General features: G+C 48.2%; 1 protein-coding gene across 1 annotated transcript in view; it reads right to left on the minus strand.

The window, feature by feature from the left end:
• GLG1 (golgi glycoprotein 1) overlaps positions 1 to 16,232 on the minus strand; it is a gene marked incomplete at its 5' end in the record, with an annotated part of 66,331 nt that overhangs the window by 28,645 nt on the left and 21,454 nt on the right. The window contains 5 exons of the mRNA XM_084533497.1: positions 1,526 to 1,597; positions 2,099 to 2,302; positions 8,419 to 8,634; positions 11,946 to 12,032; positions 14,554 to 14,586. Coding sequence (XP_084389623.1) covers positions 1,526 to 1,597; positions 2,099 to 2,302; positions 8,419 to 8,634; positions 11,946 to 12,032; positions 14,554 to 14,586 — 612 coding nt within the window. The remainder of the gene's footprint in view (positions 1 to 1,525; positions 1,598 to 2,098; positions 2,303 to 8,418; positions 8,635 to 11,945; positions 12,033 to 14,553; positions 14,587 to 16,232) is intronic.

Raw genomic sequence — 16,232 nt, forward strand, 5'->3', positions numbered from 1 at the left:
GGCTCTGCTCACAGAAGCTGGGCGGTTAACAACCCACACAGGTCGACAGGCCGAGGGTTTTAAAGGCTCTCTTTTCAGGGATCCCTGCTTCAAACTGCACATTCATCCCGCTGTCTGTGAAAGGCGCTGGCTGGGAGCATGACTCACGGCAGTAACTGAGATCAGGCGCTGACATTTATCCCAGCTCTGGTACACGCTCACCCCATGCCCTCAAGCAGCAACTTTTCCCAGTCACATTTACACAGCAGCAGGCTCTGGGGATTTGTGCCATCAGACAACAGCCAGGAATTTCTTCTCATTTTCCCACAAGCGGTGGGACTCACAAGGATGTGCTGTGCCCAGACCTGAGCCCAGGAGCTGCGAGAACAACCCTTTAAGCTCCCACAACACCAACGACTTCGCCTGTCCCACCCTGGCAGCCACAAGAGCGAGAGCAGATTTTGTGCCCCTGCTGCTCGGCAAACTGGGCCCTCAGAGCACCCAGCTCCCTCCCTGCCAAGCCATCTGCTGCAGCTCTGCCTGACCTCTCGACGCCCTATAGCCAGGCCTTACAAAGCCAGGCAGCTTAGGGTGGAAGAGACCCCGCAAAAACAGCCTCTGCACAACCCAAGAGGGGCTAAGCAAAAAGAGCAGCCCGGTTTGGTAACCTGTCTGTACAGAACGAAACCTTTCAAGCCCTCGGGGATTACTCCCCTCAGCTTTGGATTTGTTAATTGGAAGTAAGCTTGCAGATGGCTAATGTGTTTAAGGAAAAGAGTCTGATCACCCCCGGCCTCTGCACTGGGCTTCTTCAGCAGAGCTGCTCCGAAGAAGGCCTTACAGATTCCCATCTTGGTATCCCTTCAGTTGATGTAATTCCTTTTAATCCCCAAAATGCTGCTGCTGCAGAAATCACTGAAGGCACTGCTGCCTCCCTCAAACACCTACGCTGACACAGCTGCACACAAACTGCGTTCAGGACTGACTTTCCCGAACAACTTTGTTGGTGTTGTTGCAGAGCACATCCTCAGGATTAGCACAAGGAAAACTTCCCTAACTCAGCTGTGCCTCTTTCCCACGCACTTCCCTACTTTGTAGTCAGCCTCCGAAAGCCTTGAAAACAAAATAAAATAGACAGCTTCCCATGCCAAGACATTTGGTCATTTTGTTTCTGACGTGCACGTTATGAGAGCGTTTACCAAGGCTCATACCCACCACGTGGCAGCTTCCACTTTCAGCACTTAAATCACAGCGCTCCCACTTCAGCTCCGAGCTTCCCTTCCCCAATTACCCTCCCAAAAGCTTTGATTTCTTTAAATCCTTCAACTTTAAAGGCTGGAACTCGAACGCAATTAATCCAAGCTATCAGCATGGAGCTGGGAACACAAGCGTATCAAAGCAAAGGCTCTGCTCGAGCAGCTGTTATCGGACCACGGAGGTGATGGATTTTCCCCAGCACGGGCGAGGAACAACGGAGGAGCCTGGGCTGACGAAGGACCCGATGGTTTCTGCGTTAAGGACGTGTCTCCCTGAGACAGACACCTACCTTCTCACTCATTGATTCCTCAAACTTGTGATTAAAGAGGCACTTGTAAACTCGGCCTTCCCCAGCCTGCGTCTGTGAAGCAGAACAGCAATATTTACCGTTAGAGATGGGGCAGTTAATGCTTCACGGGCAGGCTAAACTACGCCGCAAGGGATTTCTTTTATAACCTTGAAAGATGTTAAAGTTAATATTTTAAGTGACAGTGATGGCTTCAGTGCTATTTTTTTCTAAAATCTGATCGCATTCAACCCCCTTTTAGCAAGCAGCCCGTCGGGAGACAAAAGCTAACTCTGACTGAGCACCACTCACCTCTGCTGCTTCCTCCCCATTCAAGAGGCTCCACTCCCCTGCACACCCCCCGATGCCCGCTCAGCCCATTAACCCACTAAAAATAATGCTTGTTTGTTGGGCAAGTGAACTCAATACCAGATTTATTGCAAAATGACAGCTACAAGGTGCCTGTTTTCAGCGTTACACGATCTTGCTCAGGCTCCGCGCTAACATTTCACTCCCATTCCCAATGCATTCCTTTTTTTTATTTATTTTTACCGAAGGCTGGAGGAAACTACTCACGTTTTCACAAAATCTCTCTCTGTCGTCCCGGCAGGCGAAGTAGAGGTGCCGGTCCAGGTGGAAGTCATCGGAGGAGAGCTCGGCCACCCGAAGAATGGCCTTCTTGCACTGATCGGACACCTGCACCCGGGGATCGGTCTCCTCCGCCTCCTTCACCAGGCCTTTCTCCAGGCACGCCACCACCTCCCCTTGCGAGTGGGCATCCTGCACGGCAAGAGCAAGAGAGAATCTGTAACCCAGGCATTTGCACAGCCCAGTGACCCGTGACGCTGGATTAGCACCGCAGAAATGAAGCAAGAAACAAACCACCTACACGCAGAGCTCAGAATTAATGACATTTACATCCAGAGAGGCAGCTGTCGGTGCCTGCCCTGTCCACACACTTCATATATCTCCATCCTGATGGTCACCATGCCATTCCCCCTTGCTGGGCTCTGGGTTTGGTTCGGTGGGACTTAATGGGATTGCCACCACCCGGAGCAGTTCACCAAGGCAGCCAAATCACCTCTCTGCCCACGCGGCTCTCTCTTGCCATGGCAACAGCAAGTGCCAGCATCATGCTAACAACATCCTGGGGGGAGATAAAGCAGTGTTTCTCCATGCCAAGGCAAGCCCTCGCATCGGGGGTTGATCAGGAGCAACACTAAAAGGGCCACAAGGAAACTTTGGCCAAACGCAGGGTTCTCGGTGCTAAGGCCTCCAAAAAAAAAAAAAAAAAAAGGAATTAAAAAATTCAAAGTGTTCAGTGGTAGGTGAAGTCTTGGACAAAAAAGCAGCTCTGGCCCAACACCGTACCCCAAGTCCACTGTCCAGCAAGCCCGAGGGAGCCCAAAGACAACGTGGGTCCACGACCAAAGTCCACAAAATAAACAGAGCCCACGCTCTGTAACAGAGCAGGGAAGAGGCAGCACGAGGCTGATGAAGGCTCCTTGTCCCTTCCTACGTTTTTTGTGTGTTTAGGAGGGGATCCACACCCCCCTGATATCCCCATGGGTCCAGTTCCTCAAAAAACAAGAACGCTTCTGGAATAGATCTCAAGGCTTCTGCATGTTTTTCCTGCAAAGACAACCTGCTGTACCTCCAGTTCCCTAACTCACGCCTCCCTGCCATGAGAGGACATTGCCCCTAAGCTCATGTCGGGCAGGCAGAGGGTACAACGAGGTCTGAACGTCTGCATACAACCGAGCCACCGAAGCTGGCACCGCAGTGACTGCTCAGGGCCAGCTTTCCAGCTCACGCTGCCACGTCGGTGAGCACCAGCAAGGGACCCGCATCCTTAAAACGTGACCCTGACTACTCAAAGCCAAGCAACCCTCCCAAAACTTTGTTCTGCCATTCCTCCTCCTTCGATTCCCGTTTTAATTCTGCCCCGCTGGGAGCACAGGCGGAATCAGCCCGTTGAAGTCATGAAGCAACACCCGGCTGCACCGTCAGGTTCAGAGGGCTAAAAGCAGTTCCCTTCCTAAAAAGCAGAAAACCCCAAAACCACACTCCCCAGCCCCCTCCATTTGTTTGGTTTTTCCCTGCAGTGGGAGCTGGCAAACTGCTCACGCTGGCCAGGAATCAGCACCTTTGAGGAAATTAATTCTATACCACCAGCCGTTTTAGGGCTGACCCCAACAGCAACCCGAGCGATGCCAGTTAGAGGAGCACGTTCACCGCATGACTTGAACTTGCCATTTACCCGTAACCACGCCAAACACAAACTCCGTTCCCCAAATCCTCGTGGTCAGCCCGAAGCAGTGATTACAGACAGGAGCTGGCAAGAGCAAACGCTCTTCTGGAGGGGCAGAAGTTGCCAGGTTTCTTCCAGCGTGGCCAACGTGAAATTAAACCCATTTTAACCAGCGAGAAGACACTGATTTATGGATGCAGGACACTGGGTGTTTACTGCTGTGTTCCAAGGACACAGCGTGTTGTAACAAATTCACCGCACCGCTTTGCAAACCATTTTCACATCTGGGTACATCAGCTTGCAGTGCTAGGGTATATCACCTACCCCGTGCTGCTGCGCTGTACAAGAGCAGGTTTCAACCACACCAGAGTGAAGTCAGACCCACGTACAGGTCAGCTCTTGTGCTGAATTTCGGCCACCGTGCTCCTTCGAGAGGCAGCCCCAAGGTAAGTCACCTCGTGCAGGTCCTGGCTACTTCGTCACGCGAAGGCACCGCGCTGCTGGCCGAGGGAGGAACACGGGCAGGGCTCGGAGGATGTGATTTGGAGCAATGTCAGCTCAATTACTACCGGCTGAAAGGAGCAACCTGAGTTTTCAAAGCTTAATTAAGGTAAATGCTTAAATGCCCAGCCCAGCCGAGCATCACTAAGCACAGAACACGAGCTCCTGGCAAGGTGAAAGGCCACCAGCTCATCGTATCTGTGCCATGCATCAAAAAGGCATACAGAAATCCCACTCGGGTGTACACTTGTTGCCTTACTGAAGTGCATTCTAACTTCTCCCACCTTTTCAAGTCTTAAATACAGCAAATATTAGCCTGTAATTAAAGACTGTGCCCCCAGAAAGCTGTTCCTCTCTCCAACACCCTGTCTCCAAAAATCCTCCACCTTACAGCTGAAGACCTCTGAGCTTTTTCCCCAAGTCAGGACTCCCCAGAATTGCTGCAGAGACTGACAGAGTCTAGGCTTCACTTCTCCAGCACAATAGCGAAATGCAAGAGATCAAATCTAAAAAAAAACTTGCACATTTCTTGGAGCTGTTGCCTCATCGCTATCGTTCTTAAAGAATTTCACCCGAAAGTTGCAGAGATCCGTTAAACATACAAGATAATTATCTAGGATGGGGAGTCTCAAAACTCCGCGTCATTTTAGGAAACGATATATTTAGACCACAAAGGGTACGAACAACTTCTCGATATTGTCCTATGGCACTCGAAGCCACAGAAAAATGAAACTAAGTTCTAAATGTGCCTGAGCAAACCTCACTTCAGCACAACGCTTTGAGAGACTTTAATGCTGCTGACCAAAATTCAACCCCTGGGCGTATGTCTTGGGGGAAAGACAGAATTTTAAACACCTCGTTTCTTGCTACTCTTTTTCTATCCCGAGTCCCTCCCCACAAAAATAGTTTAGGCTTTGCAATCCCTGTTTATTTTTCCTCATTTTCGGCAGCTCCCCCGCACAGACTTTATTCTGCCTGGGACCTGGCACCCGTTGAGCTCAGCTGCTCCAGCTGCACACTCGCAGAGATGACCTCGGAAAGCGAGCAGATAAGAGTACAACAAGCGGCACACATGAGGGAAAACACAACCTGCCTTATCTGCACAGCACCGTGCTCCGAACAGCCCGGGGCAGCCCTGGGAAACCAGCAGCCTCTGAGCCCAGCAGATCTGTCAAAGCTCCCCCGTGGGGCTGGGTTGGGTGCCAGGATGGCAGGGATTGATTGTGATGAGGTGTGTCCCAGCACTTCAGCTGATAGCAGTGTCTTAGTAGCATTCCGTGTGAGTAAGACTGAAATTACTGGACTTCAGTGATCGTCCAGTACTCCTGTGGAAGCAGGGACAGCGCGAGAGCATCCACACTGGTCTCTTTGTGGGTCTATTTCAGGAATCTGAAAAATACTATTACCTGGCAAACTGCTACAACAGATGTACACTTCTGTCCCCTTAATTACAGGCAATAATCAGCTCCAGCCTGGACATCCTGGCGAAACCTGAATTAGCACCAGGGCAGCTCCACGCTGCCATTAATTTGCTCCAAGCCCCTGAATTACTGGGAGTGGGAAAGCAGCGAGCTCGTTCTGACAGGCAGCTCGAGAAGAAGAGCTCAGTTACAATTCCTGATTTCAATTTCAAATTAGATTCCTATCACACAAAGACAAAGCAGGCTTTAAATGCCAGGAGACCACATTCCACATAAAGCACAACAGCCAACTGGGAAGGTGACCCAATCTGCTCCTAAACATTTCTCCAGGAACTGGGGGGGGAAAAAAAAAAAAAAACACAATCCAGGCACGCTACGAAACTTAATGCTTTCAAGTGACACTTGTACAACCTTTCTTCTACGTCCTGCAAAATGAATTCTACATTCAGACTGAGACTTCCAGGCTGCACTTCTCGGCTCTTAGAGAACAGAAAGCCAACAAGAAAACGTGGAGGAGAAAGCACAGAAAGCACTACATCACAAACAACAAAAGCAGCGGGAACAGAACTCAATTAGGAAATAAAAAGCTAAAATAAAGGATAGAAAAGGAAGATGGTTAGCTAGCGGAACAGCTGCAAGAATACCTATCGAGGAGCCTTTTACAGTTAAAGCAGCCCGTTTACCCCAGCTACGATGATGAAGCTGTCACAGGTAATACTGCAGCCCATGGGCAGCCTGATGTGGGTGCAGTTAGCGGTCTAGCAGCGCTTATCTCCATAAAAACGAGACGCATCTCTTCCCTCATCTTTCTCCTCAGGTGTCCAGATCCCATTTATTAAATTCGCAGCTATGTTCAGCCACACAAAAGGCTAACGACTATTTCTCTCCAGGCAACTCTCAGAAGCTGCAGCACGGAAACAAAACCCCAACCAGCATCTGATGGGAGTAAATGAGATGCGATTTCTCCACAGCAGAAATGGGACAGCACAGAACACCAACAAAAGAAACGCTTGCACAGCCATTTATAGCTGTTCCCATAGCAGTACAAAACACTCCAACTGCTCTAAGTGCCGATGATGACAGCACAACAAAGGAAATCATCCGACAGGCTGCCACGCTTTCCTGAACCGCGGCAAAATATCCTGGGTTGGGCACCAAAAAAGCAAGGAACGTGCTCAAACTGCGCCAGCCCCCACAAAGAGCCGGTCATGGACTCACTTTGCCATCCGTGCCTGCTGCTGTTGCTGCCCCGAGTGGCAGGCACGGACCAGAAAAGGGACACGGGCTGCAGAAGTAACCCCCGTGTTAACAAACCTGCCAGCACGGGCAGACACGGCTCACCTGCGTGAAATCCACGCTGAGGTCCCCATCATCACCTAGGTCCCTTCCATGCTAGCATAACTATTTTGGTTTTAACTCATTTTAACTCAGTGACGCCACAGGTAGCAGGCAGACCTGGCAGCCAGGACTCCCAGAAAGTCTTCCAACCCCCAGGGACTGTCAGAAGCACCTTCTCATGGGGGCTGAAGAGACTCACGAGAGGAAAAGGTAGATGCTACTTTATGGAGAAAGCCTTCTCCAGTCTGAATCCACGGTGCCTGCAAGTTCCTCCCACTTCTACGGCTGCTTTTATTCCTGAAAACGAGGACTGTGCTGAAAACAAGTATTCCTGTGCTTTGTGCTGCTCAGCTGGGTCTTTGGAACATACAGCAGGACCTCAATTCAACACCCCATGGATGCAAAGCTGCTTAGAGCAACAAACATCTCAAACAAGAAAGACTCACTATGACAAGATAGCTTAGCATCCAGTTGTGTTGGTTTTTTTTTTTTTAAACAAAAGCATATTTATTACATTTTTTCACCTCCTCATTAATAGCCTATTTAACAGCCTAATTCCTAAAAACGGAAGAACTATAATTTAGAGAGCACTGTAAAAAGTTGAAAGGCTAATTTTAACTTTATTCCTAAAAATAAAACTTAATAAATCAAAAATAAATCAAGAAAGGCCCTCGTTCATGCAGCACCACATAAGTGCTGCCTGCATTTGCCTTACTGAAGTAGGGAAGGAAAGGCAGGGCAATGAAAATAAACTCACATCTAATAACCACAAACTGTTCTCTGCATCAACTTCCACTCAAGTCTCATTTGGCCCTGATTTATTTAGGAAAACCAGCACAGTATTAGATCAGTGCTACTGATCTGTGATGCTAGGTGTAAGTACCCTTCAAACTCTTCTTTTGGGGTGGACACGGAAAAGAAAAAGCGAACAAATAGAAGCTCTTGAACCCCTCTGTCACTGCACATCTTACAGGTTAGCACAGGGTGCGTTACCTTGATAACTTTCCTGCAACAGCATCGACAAGACAGTGCAATGAGTCTAGCAATAGGCGTGCTTAAATCTAGTGCCTGGTTTCATCATATCGAGTCAGGCCTGACAGAGAGCAATCCAAAAGCCAGCTGCCTACCGCCTCACCTGGGGTACAGCAGGTGAAGGGAAGACAAATGAAAGTCGTCTCTGGGAACAGCAGCTCCTCAGAGCAATAAATGCCTATTTATTAAAAAGGAACTCTGCAGAATCAGGACATCCTTTGCAGATGGATTAAATACGCCACGGATTTTCTCAGTTGCAAGTAAGACAATAACACGGGTGCAGAATCCACATCATTTTCCTTAAGCGAATCGCTTTTACAACCCCATCGACAATCTCCATGTTCTCTGGATACCTTTTCTCCGGGTCGAATGCTGCCACATTTCAGGAGATTGATGTCAGCCTTGCAGTCGTCCATGAAGCCACAGATCAGCCGATAATCGCTGAAGATAATGGCTGTCATTTTAGTGATGTACTGATGGCACTGGTACTCAGTGATGTTGCCTCTGTGATCCACCAAACACGACACCAGGAAGCCTTTACCAACGGGTTCATCTGCACACTCCTTGATCTGTTAAAAGAAAAGAAGAGTATCAGTACAGTGGGGCTGCAGCTACTGATTTTAACCTTTTGTTTGGTTTTTTAGAAGTATCCTCAAAGAAACGTGCATCCACAGTTTCAAAACCTGCTGGCAAAGAAACTCTCTCGGCTTTGGGTCGATTTTCAGCAAGTCAGAACACTTGAAAATTCCTCAGAAGTGAAAAATGCCTCATTTGTGCCAGTATCTGGAGAAAGAAAACGCAGTGACCTTGAGGATTGTAAGCCCTCTTGCTCAATAATCATCTTTCATAATAATCACATTGAACCCCTGAAATCATGTGCATTTGTAGGAGAAATTATAGTTTGAGAACCTTTATTTAGAAAACGGAGCATATTACAGCATCACTAAATCACGCTCGGACCCCCATTAACCACCTGACCTCACACAATATAGCAGTTTGGCTAGAAGTGAGAATGATTCAAAAGCCAACACAATATTTATCGAACTGTTTATAACTCGCTGCAAGCTGAAAATATTACTGTACAGGAAAATTCTCAATTTCGTTTTTATCAGGCTTGCAGGAACCGACTGTTGGCAGTAAACCATTTTACAGAGCGGTCTGAAAAAATAAAAATAAAAAAAAATCAGCGCTAACAGAAGCTGAAAGCTGCGCGGGGATCGGAGGGCAGCATATGTGAGCAGACAGGTCCCCAAATTAAATCACAGCCTGCCCTGCTCGGGGAAGCAGGCAGCGAGGCAGGAACATCACCTCCAGAAGTAAGAGATGCAGGAGGTTTTGGCAGGGACTTTGCAAAGACAGGGGAGAAGGAGGCTGCTCGTCAGCTGCGACTGCTCCCCGAGGAGGGCTGGGATCAGGAGAAGACCCAAATTACAGACCTCTCAGCCCTGGGATGTCCACACTGAAATATGTGCCCAGTGCTGGCATCCCATTAAGGGGAATGCTGGAAATTGAAGCCACGAGGACAGCACGCTTGACAGTGAGATGCTGAAGTCCAGCCACAAGCATTTGTCAAGCAATAGGTACGTGGGTTGACTTGATTGCAAGGATTTGCTCCTGTGCAGATGCTGGAGGGCTCGTCGGTCCCAAAGGAGCTCTGACAGCAACCCAAACACCAGCAGGCTCTGATACCTGGCAGGGGCAGCGCTAAGAGGTGCAGCGAGCCGTTTCCTCAGCTCTCCAACACCACGTTGGAATCTTCACACTGCAAATCTTAATAGAGACACATTTCTAGGAAGACACTAATTCAAAGAAGAATTAATCCAGGGCATCCTGTGACAGACTCAGATGGGTCAGATGCAATGAATGAAACAGGTCTGCCTCCACCTCACTTTATGAGGCCATTTTTTCCATGTAACAGCTAAAACATGCACCATTTTAAAAAAAAGATTATTTGAAGGCAGGTGTAGACTGGTAGAGCATTTCGTATTTAATCTCAGGGTGTCGTGTGCCAAGAGCCCAGCTTTGGAAACAGCCCCAGAGCTGCATGGTAGGCCAAGCGGTTGCGTTATTGCCTCACCACTTCTAAGGCAACCAGTTGTAATTCTGGATTTAAACTAAGGCCCAAGCTCATAGCATTGCAACAGTTAAGGAAAAAGTTGGCATTCGCATCAAATCTATGATTAGCTGATAAAATTTAAGGTGGGATTTCCAGAATGTACCCAGTTGGGATCGTCATCAATACCCAAATGACTTTTTACTAGGAATTGCTCTTCTGGTAGTCTTTTGTTCTTGATACGAAGCAATACTAAGACTCCAAGCTCAGTCCCACAACAAGAGAACACCTACTTAGTAGCATCAGCTAAAGACAAATACTGCTAGGCAGCATGTTAACAGCACACTGCCCGCTGTATGTTCAACTTCTGTAGAAATTCTGTCATAAATTAGCGGCATGGTTTATGCACCTGCCTCAGAATCAGGTGTCAGAAGATCAAACAAGATTGATACTTATCCAGCCTTTCTTTTTCCTTTCAATAAAAAGCACTCGAAGGTAAAATACCTGCAATTCATGCCATCATTCACCACAATTTAAGCAGAACTCCACTGGTTAACACACAGCTGAAGTTCTGTGCTGCTCCCGCTGCTTTTAGATAACGTATCCCAGATTTAGAGGGCACCATTTACAGTGCCAGGCTGTCACTGTACAGAAGTGGTAATTACACAGACTGTTAAAAGAGCATTTTCAAGAATGCCTCGGTTGTAAAAATTCTGCAGTAGTCTCATGACATGAAACAGGGAGGGAAAAATCTTTCCTGTGGCTGCAAAAAGCAGGATCCAACAGGCAGTGCCTGATTTTGGGAGCTACCAAACTCCAAACACAACATAAAGCTTCCATGCAAGCCGTTCTCCTTCCACTGTTCAATACTCCAGCCTTCCGTGTTGGCTGTTTTCCTTGACCCTTCCTTATTCTAAATGCTTTATCACTCATGCTATTCTTACCACAACTCAGCTGGTGCTAACAGAAGGAGAAATGGGCCATAGTCAGCCACGAGGAAACAGCAGTGGCACATCCCTATCTACCCCACTAATTCCTGAACTTTTGGGGCCGTGCTGCTGTTGACACCCTCAGTTTCTCAGATCTATGCATGTTCTTCTTAAATCAGCTGAAAATTTTGTAAAGAAAAGGGAACAGCGTAGTTGATCCCAACACAGTTCCATCAAACACGTGAGGACCTGGGGAACCACAAAGGAGCCAGCACCTAGAGTGAACTGAACCTTTAAAAAGGCAAGTTTAAAAATCATGCCAGGCAGCATGATTCTTGCCCCATCAGCTCCCCTGTGAGGCTGAGAGCACAGCCACAGGAGCTCTAAAATGAGCACAAGGAAAGACGTGATCAGGTCTTCAAAGCTGGGCTGAGGTGTTCTGATGCTGGAGACAGAGCACCAGCTCCTCGTGCACTCTAAAAATAGGGAGTTCCTAACAGAGAGTCCCTGGAGTATTTAGCTTCGAGCTTAGAAGAAAAAAATATGTTGATTCATGATTTGACGTCAATTTGTCTATCCCTTTTGCTAGCCAGCCAGAATCAAAACTAGCCTTGCTCTAAAAGTTCAGCAGAACCCTTAATACACCAACCCTGCTACGGCTGTTGAGCACTTGCTGACAGGGGCATCAGCCCATCATTTCTTCCATTTTTTGGTACCTTTGCCCGGCACCACTAAGGTCACAGGCTTTTTCAGCAAGAAGGCTGCATGAATTACACCCAGGAATCTGGCACATAAGACAAGAGCTTACCCAAAACGCTGCTGGCACACTGATTTTCCGTCACAAGGAGGCAAGAAAAATCTTAGTGCCACAAGAGCAGCCGTGCCTCTCTGGGCTTACCTCTGCAATAGTGGACTTGCAGACTTCTCTGGCCACGGATTCGAACTTCGGATCTGTAGTCAGGTTCAGCTTGTAGTTCCACAGGAGCTAGAGAGGGGAAAAAAAGGACAAAATGAAGGTTTAAGAGCTTCCCGTGGATAATGAGGAATTGCTGTTTCGCTTCAGAAAAGCAGCAAACATCGACACCCCACACTGGTACCTTCATCCTTCCACAGCACAGCCATCAGTGCAAAGTCTCCTTGACAACAACTTCTGTCTTTCATTTCCTCAAGAGTTTTATCTTGGACACATTCAGACTGCTAGAAATCTCCCTATAAGGTCATGAGCTGACTCATTACAAGGAAATACATTTAATGAAGATATTTTCATAACCAGAAGGGATCACACAATGAAAGCTGTAGCTTGCCACCTGCTGCATATTTAGCAATCTTTAGCCCACCACTTTCTGTGCCGTGGCTCATCTGCCTGACACAAATGCTTTACCAGAAACAAAGTCCTCGATACGAGCAGATTTCATGTAGAAAAAGCTAAAAAGCCTAGCAAAAAAGGAAGGGGACGGTGCATTTAGTCCTGTATTCACTTCCCTCTGCCAGGGGCTGCACCCAGGCAGCTTTTTGGAGGCAGACACAGTGCAGCCCTATAGGTTCTCTCCTGCTGAGCCATTTCATACATTGCAGGTTGCTCTGCAAGACGGCTCAGGGAGGATGACTCTTCTGCTAGGAGCCAGAGATTAGCTCATGCAGAAGCCTGGATGCATTGGGTCATCCCGCAGGAATCAATCTTGGGCAAGTTCCACTCTGCAGACACACACACACACCCCAGGTCTCCTCCTCAGGCACCACAAAGTGAAAATAAAAGGCAGCAAAACCTCAGCAAATTAATTGCAGAGAGGTTGCCCAAGAGCAGCTCTGTTAGCTCATCTGGTTTTCTCTAGGAACTCGTTACATTCAAACATTTTCAATTAACATAAAGATTAAACAGTTTTTAAAAATTAATTTTAAACGCTCTGCCTTCACGGCAAGAATTAAAATGCTAAATAGTTTGGTCAAACTCCTATTTTGAAAAGCGTTGTACACAGAGAAAAGACAGAAACATGCAGAGACACGGGGCAGGCAGCTTCGCATCGCCGCCACGAGGGTGCAAACACAAAGAACTAGAAACGCACCATCTTCCACACCTCCCCTCACGGCTCTGAAGTTGTGAAAAGTTAAAAAATATATATATAAAATAACACGATTCTAGCCTATTTTGGAGGGTGTAAGTTGTAAACATAGAGGTTTAACAGAGAGAAGTGAACTAGCAGGCAGCCCGCCCTTGCAAAGAGCGGTGCGTGCCTCCCAGCCAGGACCAGAAGGGCAAAAATAAGGGGCAACAGCATCCAAAGGCACTCTGCGCTTGCAACCTCAGGCTCTGGAGGGCATCTCGCTTCAGAATTGCCCAAGGAAAACATCCCACAGGCGGAAGGGAGGTTATGCTTGTGGCTTGACAACCCAGATTTTGGAGCTCGGCAATGTTTTCCCAGGAGATGACCAGAAGGCTGCAGAGAGGCAAAGAAAACTGAAGCAAGACTGCGTCTCTGTGGCCTGGTTTTCCATTTTTTCACCGTGGATTTCTGCTGGCATATGGGTTAAGCGCCAGGTACACATTTTAACACTGAACTTTTCTCTCTCTCCAAAATAAGACCTAAAACCAGAAGCCTGATGTGCCCTTCACCCACACAACACAGAGTTACAGCTGCCACAAAGTCGGGCGGCACAGGGCTAAGGGTTAAATTAGAAACAACTGGAAATGCCAGCTTGTACAGCACGGCTGGCTCTTGCTCCTGGCATTTATCTTCCAATAATAAACCTAAATACAGCTTCTGAAGCACCTGAAGCAAAGACCACTGCTGATGAACGTGTTTGTCTGTTCGTGTCCATGGCTAAAAAAATCAAGGATCCCGATACCGTGTGCTGTAACAGAAGGCCAAGGAGAGAAGCCAAAGGAAATGTAATGCCAATCTTAGCTCTGACCTTTTTTTTTTTTTTTTCCTTTTTCCCTGTAGTCTTGGGATTTGAAGAGTCAGCTTGATAGTCTGAAAACTGGCTAACAGTTTGCTCAGTGTTAAACACAGTGCTGCAAGGGAATCTGCTCTAAAACTAGCCAAGTGGTTCAAACTGCCTCTAAATATCACACCCTGATGGCATTTCCCAAGCAAGTCTAAGAATTTAGCAGCTGTGAAAGCAATACAGAAGGCTTCGACAGCTGAAGCTGAGAGTTTAAATTCAGCACCGCTCACATCTCTCCCAGAAGGAGCACAGCGTATTGCTCCCAGCAACTCACGGGAACCACCCCCCAAGCGTAAATTGGGAAATAAATTGGGAAAGACGTCTGCTGTCCTCCTCCGACACGGAAATACAGTGTGTGGAGCACTCGATGTTCCTTCCTGCAGTCTCCAGTAAGACCATGCTGGCTATACTGGGCTACAGAAGTCGCCACGTGCTCTTCCTCCGTTGGCCAACGACTCAGGGGTGTCCTGACCAAGGCCTTCTGCAAGCCCTGTGCCAAACAGGGAACGTGAGCTGTGAATGCTGCAGTGAAAGGCTGAATAAAACAAAAGAGTACTTACGTGGTTGCAGTCTGAAGAGATTTCGTTGTCTGGCTGAAAGGAGAAAAAAAAAAAAGGCGCGTCAGTTCACAGCTGCGTTTACCACGCAGAACAATATAAGCTCGTAGGAACTACCGTATCACCAACTGATTTCCATTTGACACAACTGCTAGGAGACATTAGAAGCTGCACATGGTATCTACGGGCCAGAAAGACAGGAACACCAGGGACAACCCTGTCCCACCTCTGCAGAACACAAATGGCACAAGCAGCAGCCTTTATGTGACTACCACAGAGCCGCAATGGGCACGCTTGTGCTCAGCCCAGCTTCCCAAACTGACAAAGCACCTGTAGGAAAACGTGGCCATGGAGTTAAGACAAAAAAACCACCTTTCTGCACACAACTGAAGGACAAAGGCAGCCTTGCCTGCCTCGATTTGCCAGCCCAGGTAACTCTCTGGGAGCAAACAGTGGCGCTCCAGGGGGAGCTGCTGGCAGCGCCCTGCCTCCTGCTGATCCCTTCAGCCCCGACTCGTTGCCTTTCTGCTTTTTTTTTTCCTTTTCCAGCCACCACAGGGAGCTCAGGGCCCCAGGGATGAGGCAGAACCAGCCCTGAAGCTGGGGCAGCCCGGGAGCCCCTCAAAGCAGGTGTTTTTTCACCATGGGGTGCTTGCACCATCGCTGCTTCGGGGAGCGCAAACACAAGTCATGGGAAAAAGGGAGCACAGAAAGGCTTCCAAGCCCTTAATTACAGCCATTATTAACTAAAGCACTTACTTTGTATAGCAGGAAGTGGCAAAAATTACCTCTGCAGTTAAGAATTAAAACAAAGAAATCACCTGAAGGCTTGCTGTAATTAGGCACGGTTTGGTCAGGATGCCACCACCCAAACCATCTCTCCCGGAGTAACCATAAACTTGAAAATTAGGGTTTCAAGCTTTGTCTTAGAGACTAACAGGCACCTGTTTGGTACCCTCAGACTGCAGGACTGGTCCTCACAACAGAAAAAATAGGATGACACCCAAACTGCACCGTTTCAGAGAAGCACCTCCCCAAAGCCAACGCTATCAGGACTTAGGAGGCGATTCCCCCTTAACTTTCTGCACCCGTGCTAATCGCTCGGTGACAAAGCAAATTTCCAAAGCAGCCAGAATACCCTCAGTTGGCATCGCTGTTTCAGCCCAGGCCAGCTTCTTCGTGAAATTCTGTATGTCAGCAGTGCAATTAGCCCATTGTGGCCAGGACGTATCTGCTGCCCGGCCAAGCAGGAGGACTTGGGAGGGCCAGAGAGAGCTTTCCCAAAGCACCTCTTGGCTGCCTCAGCTCCTCCAGCAGCCTCCAACCTCATTCACTTTGCTTCAAATCTATCAAAGATTAAAACTTTTTTCCTGGAAAGATAAGCCCAGGGAGATAACAGACTGGTTTGCACTAGCCTGGGAAGCTGAGGCAAGCTTTTCCTGAAACGCACGACATTAACGTACCAGACGTTCAAATACCCGCCTTCCCTGTGCTCTGCAGCAAACCTCAGCTCTGAAAAAAACAGCCTGGTTTCTTTCAGTGCTGCTGGGAAGAGCAGTGGAAGCTCAACGGGACCCCAAGCGAGCCCTGCCTACACTCAGAGCTGAGTGCTCCAGCTCGCAGCAGCGCCCGACAGAGCCGGCAGCCCTCGGTCCTCACCTCCTGCCATGCGGGTGCAGCCT

This window comes from Aythya ferina (assembly GCF_964211825.1).
Source record: "Aythya ferina genome assembly, chromosome: 12".
Classification (NCBI taxonomy): domain Eukaryota; kingdom Metazoa; phylum Chordata; class Aves; order Anseriformes; family Anatidae; genus Aythya; species Aythya ferina.